Consider the following 12,418-nt stretch of genomic DNA (forward strand, 5'->3'; position numbering starts at 1 on the left):
AGTCACACAGCTAGTGTGGAGACAATTAAAACCCACACAATGTAAGTCTAGAGGAAGGGTCAACAAATTATGACCTATGGCACAAATCTGGCCTGTCATCTATTTTTACAAATACATACTCACTGGAACACATTAACACTCATTTATGTATGACAAACAGTAGAGCACTAGATGTGAGGGCTTGTAACAGAGAATGTGTGCTTTGCAAAGCCTAAAATATATAATGGTGAGTCCTTAACAGATAGAGGTTCTAACAGATAAAAGTTCTAATATTTTTGTGATCATAGGAATATTTCATATTTGCACTGTCCAATAGTCACCAATAGCCAAGTGCAGCTACTGAGCACTTAAAATGTAAATAGTGTTGGTTGGGAAATTTAATGAAATGTAAACACTCACAAGTGGCCACTGACTACCTTTATGTCAACAACTATACAGGATCTAAGATTCTACCATACTTGCAAGCTAACAAGTTAATATATCAAAGTTCCATGGATGCTGGCTGAAGATATAAGGCTTCTGAGTCAAAGACAAAGGACTTTATTCTCAGCAAAGCAGGCAGCATGAGCTTAATATTCACATCTGTTTCCCTTGACCCAAGGAGATGATATGGAATAGTCTAGATGGATGATGCACATATAATGAATGCTGAAGTTTGGATCTGGGATGTTGTCCAAAGTCCCCATGTGTTAAAGACTAGGTCCCCAAACTTGACATGTTAGGAGGCAGTAGGAACTTTTTAAGAGTTGGGACCTAATGAAAGGTCTTCCAGTCAGTGGAAGTATGCCTTTGAAGGGGACAGTAGGACCTCTTTTTCCTCTCTTTCATACCTGGCCATGAGGGGAACAGATCTCCTTTATCATGTGCCCCACCATGACATACACTGTGACACAATAGGCCCAAAACAATAGGGCCAATCAATCAAGGATTTAAATCTCCAAAACTGTGAACAAAAGGAAATCTTTCCTTTTTATAAGCTGATTATCTCAGATATTTTGTTACAGAAACGAAAGGTTAACAGTAAGTTTTCATTACAGCTGAGGAACCTTGAGTTTAAGAAATCCCATTCTTTTATAATGGGCTATAAGCAAATCTATTCCAGAGAGAAACATCCTCAATATTATACTAGACAGCAAAATAAACCTACCCTCTACTATGGAGGGACATATTATCTCTGTCTTCAAAAGTTAATCAAAATACAAACATCCTTGAAAAGATACTTTGGAACAATAACTGCCCATACCACTCCTTGCAAGATGTGTAGAAATGTGAGATCCATAGAGAATTGTCTCATAACACTAACTCAGGAGCCCATTCTGCTAACCACTGCACTATGCAATCATGATCAAAGATCACTTTAAAATACAATTCTCAGAATATGAAATATTACAAAAAAGATCACATAAGAAGGCTGATTCATCTATTAAAAATAATCCAACATTACATTTGGGGGAAAAAATTAGTATCTTTTAAAATATCACCTTGCACATAGAATGTCAGGATTGGGAGGGATGATATTAGACAACACTCTAATCCAAACTTTTCACTTTATAAATATAAAACTAAAGTCCAAAGAAATTAATAATTTGACCCCTCTGGTTTTTAGTAATAGGTTTATAATCAGGTCTCCATCAGTACTGCACACTACCTTTAGTTTGTAGTAGCTAATACAGTATCTGATCTGAAATGCCTGGCTTTGAATCCAGATTCTGTCACTTTTATCATCTCTGTAACCAAGGACAAGTGCTCCAACCTTTCTAAAATGAGGCTCTCTCACCTATAAAGTGGAGCCAACAATTGTACCTACGTCATATGAATTGTAAGGAAATACTGAAAGCACTTTCACTGGCCAGAGAAAGTGCTCAATCCATTTTACTTATCACTGTTATGTTTTTGATAAAGAATGTAACATATTCTGTTATACTGAGATCATAAATAAGATACCCTATATAGGGGAGTGGGTAAATTCAAGGCAATGAGGTATGCATATACACCTGTGATAGCTGAACTTTGGTCACCAAAGGGTAGTGAGGGCAAATATAAGACAACCACAGTCAGGAGAAAGAGATATCTGAACAATCACTGGTTTGTCCTTTAATTTCCATTGTAATTTTGCAGATAATTAGCTATAATATACTGTCTTAGAGGTTATTTCAGACTCTATCCTTCCTCTTCATTTATAATAAATCAGCAAATTAGCAAAATACAAAGCAATTTTAAATTTTTTTAAAATATTAATCTTTAATATCACTGCTAAAGTCATTAACAATTCAACTCTATGTTCCAAATCAACTATCTCTATGTATGTATCCTCTACAACATATTCACAATGGTCATGGAGAAAAAAATTAAATTCAGAATAGTAGAGCTAAAACCAAAAAAAGGATCTAGTAAATGTCCATCAAATTTTGACCCTTATCCTCAAAGGATTTAAATACTATTATCTGGAAATTTAACTTTAAGCAAGTTCCTTACCAAAGCAGATATATTAATACTGTACTTTGTTGCTTTATATTTAATGATGTTTAAGATTTTTTAAAAAAAATTTTTAGATGTTGATAGACCTTTATTTTATTCATTTATTTATATGTGGTGCTGAAAATTGAACCCAGTGCTCTACCACTGAGCCACAATCCCAGCCCCAATATTTTTTTTTAATCTTATAATTTTTATGATTTTTAGTACACTCACATTTATTGGAATGATACTCTGAAAGCTGTTTCCCTTCATGATCAGTCCAAGGAGAGGGTACGATGACATCTTTAGTGAAAAACTAGGAAAATTAAAGTCAAACAATTAGGCATAAATTCTCCCTAAAATGTGAAAAGGTACCTGTGTCATTTTCAAATAATCATCAATCATGTTATATACTGAATATACAGTAATTTAAAATTTTTAATATTTAAAAACACAAATGATCAAAAGTGAAATGGAAGAAATTTAGTATACATAAAGAGAAATCTTAACATTTCAAATCAACCATTAAATTTGAAAAATGAAAATTAAGCTAAGGAAATTAGTCAAGAGAAAATATTTTAAATTTCTACTCTAATATTTTTGGGGGGTGGAGTTTACAACAGGGAGAATTAAAAGGGAAGACATCAATGGAGATAAAGGTACACAAGTAAGCCAGTATGAACACTGGAGCTAGCTAGTACTGGTTCTCAAGATCTGATTATTAAATTTTCAGGAATTTTGTATAACTATCATTAAAGTCAATATTAAAGAACAAAACCATGTAAATTTACAATTAAATAAGTAAGTTATATTAAAAATATTCAAATGTCATCACTTGCTAATTTGTTTTACTTCATTTTGCAGTATCTATGCTCCTGAGGTTAATTACAACTTTGTATCTATAAGGTGGAATTCCTACATGCAATGTTATGCCTCTGCACTTTTCCCACTCAGTGATATTACATCTGTAGCTTCATGTTAGCTTTGGTCATAGAGTTTTTACACTACAAATAGCAGCAATCACTATAAATTGTACTCCTTCCACAACCAGAAGGCCAGTTGTTAAACATTTCCCAACAAGGTAGTATACTCAAATTGAGAAAGAACATTTGTATATACTGCTTTCTTCTTTCATTTCTAATGCAACATTTTCCCCTTCCCTATATTTTAGGGAGAAACATTTTGTTTTTATTTCACTACACATATGAAAAGAGTTGATTTTCTTAACAAACTATGAGTCTATGAGAAAAATATGTAAAAACAAAGGGAATGGGAAAAGAGAATATAACATAGACAATTCACAGAAAAAAAGAAATATAAAGGACCTACAAACTTATGAAGTGATACATAAGTTTGCTAAAAACTAAAGAAATCCAAATCCAAATAACAAGATGTCATTTTAAAGAAAATTCTCATAGTATAATTTTTTAAAAAGTTTTATCAGTATTGCAGATAAGAAGAAAGTAAGCAATATCATAATGTGCCAGGTGTATAAATTGGTACAACCTTTTAGAAGGGCAATATGGCAAAATTTACCAAAAATGAAAATTTACAAAGCCTCTTGTTAGCAAATCCATTTCAAGTAAACAAAATACAGGGATAAATCATGCTTGTGAATTATATTGCACAACACTGCAATACAAAGGCAATGAACACAACTTAAATATCTATCAATAATATCTAGGCTGTTAAGTTGTTATTAAAAGAACATAAAAATCTATATGAGCTAATTATCAAAAATATTTAAGAAAAATTACTAAGCAAAAAAGAAAGATGCAAAATAGTATGCAAAGGATGAACCTCTAAAACATTTAAACAATATATGTTATTATATATATAAAAGTAATCTCACATTATACACAAAAAATGTTAATAGCCGTTGCCTTCAGAGTGTGATGGGGGAACAAGAGTTTTTAATTTTCTTTCTATATTTTTCATTGTTTTTGAAATTTTTGTTTTTACCATGGACATATAATTACTCAATTTTCAAAAGTATGTTAAAAAGAAATTAATTTGTGCCTGATATACTAACCCTAATTTTCACTCTAAATACATTTCCTTAAGTTTCATCTGAGTTTCTCTTTAAAAGAACTTCAAGGTTTCTAAAAAAAGCATATTTTCCAAAATATTGGAAAACTAGGAATAGTCTAAAAATATTAAGCCAGGGAGGAATTAAGTGATTTTCACACTGAAAATTTTGGAGTTATAGGTAAGGAATGTTTTGCAGGAGTAAACATTATTTTCTAAAAAATAGTCTATAATCTAAAATACAAGGGGACAGTACCTCTACTAGAAAAAATTAGTGGAGAAGGGGCCAGTTCACCACCTGACCTGTGAACATGCCATAGCCAGTCTCCTGGGGTGCAGAAGAGCAAATATAGCTAAGGAATAGAGGCGGGGGAAGGAGGCTATAGAGAGAAAAAAGAAAAAAAATCAGAAATATTGCCACAATACAAAGACTTTCTAAGGAAAGAACTAAATAGATAACTCTTACACCTTAAGAGAAGGAATTCAGCAAACAAAAAAGCAAAAGGTGAAAAACTTATTTCAACACTTTTACTGAAAAAAAACCCCCCAAAATAAAAAAACTAAAATGCTTTCATTTATATTTAGTAGTCACTTTATTTCATGGAATATATTCTGTCTTAAAAGTACCAAGCATTAACAAGAACAAAAGACAATCCAATCTAGACTTTGACGGCCTGAAAATATTCAATTTTCTTTAAATAAACTTCAACTTGAAACTGAATTTTGTGCTAATCAATATTCTGAAGGCACAAGGAAGACAAATCGTGCTAGGTCCTGAAAATGAAAAGATGATGAAGCACATTTGCCAAAAAATGTAGGGAGAGAAGCACTAAGCTGTCATTGCAATTATATTTGAGTCCTAAGAGTTATGGAGATAGCTGAAAACCACTGGTCTTACAAGAGCACAGAAGGATGCTTAACATGGTTGGGGTAAGGGAATGGGAGGCTTGGTAGGGAGCAAGATGGGACAGTGAAGGATTTGAAGAAAGTCTTTCTAAAAAAGGTGACACACATGCAGAATCAATCCTTAACTGGCTTAATCAGTAGCAGTTGTAAGTTACCTCTTCAATGGCTTTTTGTCTTTTGTCTTCCACATCTTTATCTATTCTATACAGAGATAAAGAAGAAAAATAACCAGGCCATTACTTAAGCTTACTGAACATTTAAAACAATAACCTTTCAAAGAAATAATTTCCCTCCATTGAAAACGGGCAAATAAATGTTAGGCTCATTTTAAAAGAAAAACTGGTATCTTACAACATTTAGTTAATGGAAATATTCTGAAATTCAGCATTTAGTTATTAGCCTTACCTTCCTCTTTTCCATTCAAAGTTCAAATGGAATAATAATAATAATAATAAGTCTTTTAAAGGACTTACATTAATAAATTTCAGTCACTATCAACAACAAAGTAATTTGAATAAGGTTTGCCCTTTAATCAGCACAAATCAATTAAGTATTTCATTTAACAGAAATCCAAAAATTGTTTAAATTCCTTTTCTAGTCAGTTTATCATAGTGGTCTATTTTAGATCAACTTCTACTCTGAAATAGAAGAAAAGAAACTACCATTCTTACAATTCTAAATAAACAGGCAAAAATATGAATTTGGAAATAAAATAACAATGTAAAATTGTGTTCAAATCAATTCTTTTGTTTTACTTTGATACAATATGGAATTACAGTAACACAAACTTCTCAGCCAAATGATTTAATATAAAATGTTGGGTCTCAAGCACAGGGCATATACTTGCCAAGGATTTGGCAGTTAGCGCGTGGGACCACTTCTTTAATAGGTTCCAGGAAAGAATGCTTGCACTCCATCCATAAATTGGTAAAGCATTTTTACAACAGTTTTAAATTATTTTCTCTCAGAAATTATTTATGTATACATTAGTCTGAGTTTAACAAATCTTTACAAGAATACACACATTTCAGAAATTTAAATCAAGTACAAGAATTCTGAGAAAATAAACTATGGCAATAATCTACATATCCCAGCTTGAATAACAGCCATTTTGAGGATGACGACTCAAGTTTTCTTAATCTGATCATGGTGACAACTAAGTCAAAATGACAGTTCATAATAATCTTAGTATATAGTAAGCTCTAATCTAGCTTTACCTCATTCAGAAACTTTTTGCTGCTTCATCAGAGGTACTTCAAGAACCTAAAATATTCAGCTAATTGCTGAAAGCAATAAAAATGAGTGTGGCCAAATACTGTAGTGCCAGGTGATCAAAGGTCCTAAGAAGTCATATAGGGCAGAGTATCCTGACCAGCAAACAACTGGTATGAACACTGGTATGATGTATGAAGATAGCATGTGTGCTCTGAATGTTGATCTTTGCAGTGGGGAAAGAAAGGAGACCTTCAGGATTGGTCACTTCCTATGTGGACAAGTCTCATTTGATTGTAATAATAAGCCTTATAATATCATTTTCTGTACATGCTATATCATGAACAGGAAGGGAAGAACTGAAAAAGTTATTTTGATTTTAGTTAAGAAAGGTACCAGAAGTCATTACTTGTTTCTAATAATGAACTGGCTTGCTGTGTTTAGAGAATTTTCACTATCCTTGGTAAAAGTCATAAGTATTCACTGAATTACATTAGTAAATTAAATTAAAAATGGAACATTTCCCCCCACCTATATCACAAAATTATCTACTGAAATACAACAAGATTCTTTTTATAAACCTACCCAAACAATACATAATTTATAAATAAATGTAGAAATGTGCTGCACCCTTGGTTAAATTGTATTGTTAGTTCTTAGGGGTAGGAATAATATTTTATAATATCCTAATATGCTTTTTCAGTGTTTCTTACAGGGCCTCAGAATGCTCAATAAATTCTCTTGATGGACAGATGTAAAGTTGTTGATGATTCATTATATTCAAGAGATGAGGCAAATAATAAAGTACATTCATGTGAGACAAGAAATTATTCATTAATAATGGTGATTTATTTGCTTTTAGACATTCTTTTCACCTCTTTCAAAAGTATTAAATTTAACTTAAAATTCTTTTTAAATTTATCTCCATTCTATATAGACTTCCTATAAAAGTAAGTTGCACATTAATTTTTGAGTAAACAGTCATCAATTCAAGCAGAGAGCATTGAGTAGAAAAGGCCAAAAAAGCATTTGCAAGAACATCTCAACATGTGTGAATATCTGTGTGAGTGAATATTAGAGTAAAAAAAAAAAAAAAAAGGATCCCATTGTTTTGGATTAAAAACACAACTACCTTATGACAGAAGGTGATTAGAAGGTGGTCATACCATGTATTTGGCTTGTCCCATATACAAAAAAACAAAAAAGACTACAAAATAAAAGAATTCTTCACACTATAAATAATACTACCTATTTGAAATAAAAACTAGCTGTTCCCCAAAAGAAGCACAAGTTCTCGATACTTTGGGCATCATTCAGCAGCACAAGTCTGAAGCCTTGAAACCTTCACAACACATCCACGAAGACTGCTCCAGTATTATGAAAACTCAAGAAAATATAATTTAGATCCCTGTAGTGAATTGTTAATTCTAGAAAGATCTCTGTTACTAATGCATACTTTTCCATTCAAAGGGTCTGAACTTGTTAAGGGGATTTTAGGTTTCCCCAAACATATATCACGACTAAACAGAATTCTGCTTTATCCCAACATTAAAAAAGAAGTCAGAAGTCAAAATCATGGAGAAAATTGCAAATTTTAAAAATTCCATTCCCTCTACCTAGTGCTGAGGAGGCAGAACTGTACCCTACGTAGCAGAGACAGAAGGTTATCTGTAAAAAGATTCCTATTCTGGGACTCTTTTCTAGATACAGTTCTTTGAACTCACTCATTTTAAATAGTAAGAAAATCCACATCAATATGTTTTTTCCCAGATATTTTTATATACAAAGATATTCAACCTCTAGAATTTTTTCTCTCTCTTCACTTAACATTATGTTATACATTAAGTGCAAGAAAGGAAATCTTACCGAGAATGACTTAAGTATGAAGCTTGACGATGAATCTCTTCTGGGTCTATTTCTACAGGATTTATTACAGCTAGTTGATCAATAGACCACCTAAATTTCCCTGGAGTCTTAACAGAAGAAAGTGAGATTATGAGTAGTAGAAAACTAAAATGGTTCATCAAAATGGTAACGAATGTCACCTTCAAAATTAATCTGAATGCTATAATATAAAAATATTTTAAAGCTTCTATTTAAAATTTGACTTTACCACTAAATAGCAAATGATAATCAACTCATATTAAATCAAAATCTTCCATGTGAGTGATTTTAAAAATTACATAATACTATAAAAATCAGAGTAGTGTAACAAAGGTATAGAAACTCCACAATTAATACTCAACAGTACCCCATTGCCCATGTAAAAATAAAAGTTATCAAAGATCTTTACTTTCACTAAGAATGAACTGAAATGTAAAGTCCTAACTATGGAAGCAGATACAAAAGCTCACAAAATAGTTGATTCTCAAAATTATGAGTTCCAACTAGCACTTCTCTATATTCAGCTATCCAACTGATTCAAAAGTTTATCCAAATCCTAATTTGGAACTAATAATTCTAGATAAACTCAGTCCTAAAAACTCAAGATGCTATACAGTCTTGTTTTGACTTTGAGGATTAAATTAGTCATTCCAATACTTTATTAAGACCAAGAGTACTAAATTTTAATGATTCAATTAAAAATCACAGGTCAAATTAATGAGATGACTCCATCTGAACTGTAACTTTCCTCAAGCACACAAATGCTCACTGCCCAAGTTGATATGAAAGTGTAGCAAAAACAGTCACTTGGTCTGCAGTTTTTCTAGGTAACTAACTAGGTTAACAGACTGCAAAACGACTTTTCCAGGGTATCAAATAACAGTAAAAATAAACTAAAGAAATGAAGTCTTCTCTAATCTCCTAAGGAGCATTTTCCCTTTCACCTTGCCCTGTTGCTAACCACTAATCATGGCACATATCTTACTGCTTTGAAACTGCTCATTGGATTGAATCTATTCATTAGCATAGGAGTTGGTTTCTTTTAATCACAGCCTAGAAGCTAATAACATGTTAAAATGGTTAAACTCAAAACAATATTAAACATCACAACATAAAAATTAAATGAAATTCAACTTTCTGCCCATAATAAAGCTTTATTGGAACACAGTATTTATTTGTTTGTACATTGCCTATGGCTGCTTTTTTGATACAAGGTAGAGGAGAGTAGTTTGACAGTAGATGACCTGCAAAGCCTAAATATTTCCTGTCCAGCCCTTGATAGGAAAGTTTGCTGTTCTCTGCACTGGAGGAAGGAGGTTTGTACCTAATGATTTTAATTTATACACTGTGTAACACCTGTGCTAAGCAGTGTATCTGATACAAAGCAGCACTCAAATCTTATTTGCTGAACAATTTAGAATAGGTAATTAGAAGACAGAGTTTACTCTCTAAAACAATATTAGTTGATGATATTGATATATCATCAACCACAGTATCTAGCTACACATGCAATAAAAATGCTAATATGTTATATCTTGAATTGCAAAAAAGCAAATGCTAGTAAGATAGGAATAATAAATTCTGATATGCTATTGCACAGTAAGGTGACTATAGACAACAATAATGTACTATATTTCAAAAAGCTAAGACTTTGTTTTTGCCATAAAGACATGGTAAATGCTTCAGGAGATGGATGTTTATTCTGATTGAAACATTACACAATCTATACATGTATCTAAATTTCATGTGTACAATTTTTAGTTATCAATTAAAAACAAATTTAAACAGGCACGGTGGCACATGCCTGTAATCCCAGTGACTTAGGAGGCTGAGGCAGAAGGATCATAAATTCAAAGCCAGCCTCAGTTACTTAGTGAGGCTAAGCAAGTAGCTAGGCCCTGTCTCAAAAAAAAAAAAAAAAAAAATTTAAAGGGCCAGGGAGTGGCTCAATGGTTAAGCACCCCTGGGTTCAATCCTGGATACCAAAAAAAAAAAAAAAAACTAATTTAAGTTTTTACTTTTTTCCATATTTTTATTGGTACAATACATAATAGTAGGATTCACTGTCCATATCTGCACGTGTACACAATATAACAGTATAATTTGGCCAATATCATTCCCTAGTATTTCCTCTTTCTCTCTCCTCCCCTTTCCCCTTGGTCCCTTGCCTCTACTCTACTGATCTCCCTTCAATTTTTATAAGAACCCCATCACCTTTCTTTTCCTTTCTCCTCTCTAGCTTCTACATGAGAGAAAACATAGGACCCCTGACTTTGTGAGTTTGGCTCATTTCACTTAACAAAAATGTTCTCAAGGTCTATTCATTTTCCTGCAAATGACAAAATCCCTTGCTTCTTTATGCTGAATAAAACTTCATTGTATATGTATAGATATATATATAATATTGCTTTAAATTTTTTAAAAAAGCAAAGGCTAAGTAAAAATTTGTCTAGCTAACTTATTAGACTAATCACTAGATTATAATGAACACTACAATTTAAAAAACACAATGCAGCTCTATATGTTCCAGAATGTATTTTCCTCTTACCATGTAGAAGTTATTTACACATGATTTGTAATTATTTACATTTAAATATAATTGTAAACACTAGTCAAGAATAACTTACTGGTAATTTTGTGGATTTAAAAACAGAAGGACTGGCAAGAGTTTGTTCATGGAGATTAGAATAATCACTAGGACTTTCAAAAGGATTTAAAACAGGGATCCTTCCTGGAGTTTCCGGTGTTATTTGCATTTTTAATTCTTTGACATCTCCCATAGCACAGAAAACAAACTAAAAAAAAAAAAAATCAGTAGTATACATATTAAAATCACAAAGTATCATACATATTAATTCTGACAATTAAAATGTGGTCAGCACACACATATTTCACAAAAAAAATTAGCCCCAAACCTAACACTCTTGGGCTATTTTAGGGTTAAAAAAAAAAATCACATTTTCTTAAGTAACCCTTGAAATAATCTTTAGAGGTAAGGTATTAGTTCTATCATTCTGTAGTATGGTACACCAAATGAGTCCAGGACCAACTTTGAGGCAACTAAATATTACAATAGGCACAAATCCTTTTTTGACTGAAGGACTTCTTTCTGTAGTTTTTCATTAATTATCTCATGGCTCTAAACAGCATGAACATGCTTCGGACACCCCAGCAATCCCTTATCAAACTGCAGTTATTATTAAGCAATTTCTTGTAGCAAGTAAATAAGAAACGAGGAATCTGCGCCCTTCTTGCACATTAGCCCTTGCAAGAGAAGTATGACGGATAGGGTCTAGGGAATTAACTGCCTCTAGTGGCCTCTATGCAATCGTCTTCCTTTCACCACCCCCCACTCCCCACCTCTAGAGAGTGAGCTCGACTGTATTACTTCTAGTCAAAGCGGGCAACGACCAGAGAAAACAAGACTCTACTTCTGAAAGACTGATACACCGCTGGCTTCCTTGGGTGAACAGCAGTGGGATGTCATCACAACCCCAAGGTAGATTACTCTGGGCGTCCCTCTCTTCGACACACTCCCTCGCTGCTCCCATTCATCCAAGAGATGCGTGGACAGGCAGGTCTGGAGCCTGGGAAATGAGCTCTCCAATTCGAGACAGGAGGAAAGGCTGGGAGCCACAAAGAACGTACCTATAAGTGTGTACAAAAAGGAGGCCCCCCCGATATCCACTCCAGGGCGCTCCCAGGGGGCTCGGCCAGCTCCCACGACAGAGACTCTTTAACTCCCCGCTTCCGCGCTGTCTTAGGCCAACCAGAGCACGGGGTTGGGGACGGACTGGCCAATGGCGTCGCACCGTTGTCCGCGAACCGGCCAATCGCATCGAGGCGGCGGAGTAAATTCGAAAGGCAACTCCTCGCTCTCCATTCCGCGCTGAGTAACGAGGCTCCAAATTCAAATCAACGCAGCCTCACG

The 12,418-nt window shown here is 33.4% G+C and overlaps 1 protein-coding gene across 3 annotated transcripts in view; it reads right to left on the reverse strand.

The window, feature by feature from the left end:
- BORA (BORA aurora kinase A activator) overlaps positions 1–12,274 on the reverse strand; it is a 27,191-nt gene extending 14,917 nt beyond the window's left edge. For all 3 annotated transcript variants that reach the window (XM_079138926.1, XM_079138925.1, XM_079138927.1), the window contains exons 1-5: positions 12,136–12,274; positions 11,115–11,282; positions 8,470–8,576; positions 5,547–5,592; positions 2,692–2,773 (exon numbers count right to left, since the gene is read on the reverse strand). In XM_079138926.1, coding sequence (XP_078995052.1) covers positions 2,692–2,773; positions 5,547–5,592; positions 8,470–8,576; positions 11,115–11,267 — 388 coding nt within the window. In that variant the 5' untranslated portion in view covers positions 11,268–11,282; positions 12,136–12,274. The remainder of the gene's footprint in view (positions 1–2,691; positions 2,774–5,546; positions 5,593–8,469; positions 8,577–11,114; positions 11,283–12,135) is intronic.
- Between the last annotated feature and the right edge of the window lie 144 nt (positions 12,275–12,418).

This window comes from Sciurus vulgaris, assembly GCF_902686455.1.
Source record: "Sciurus vulgaris genome assembly, chromosome: 4".
Lineage (NCBI taxonomy): Eukaryota > Metazoa > Chordata > Mammalia > Rodentia > Sciuridae > Sciurus > Sciurus vulgaris.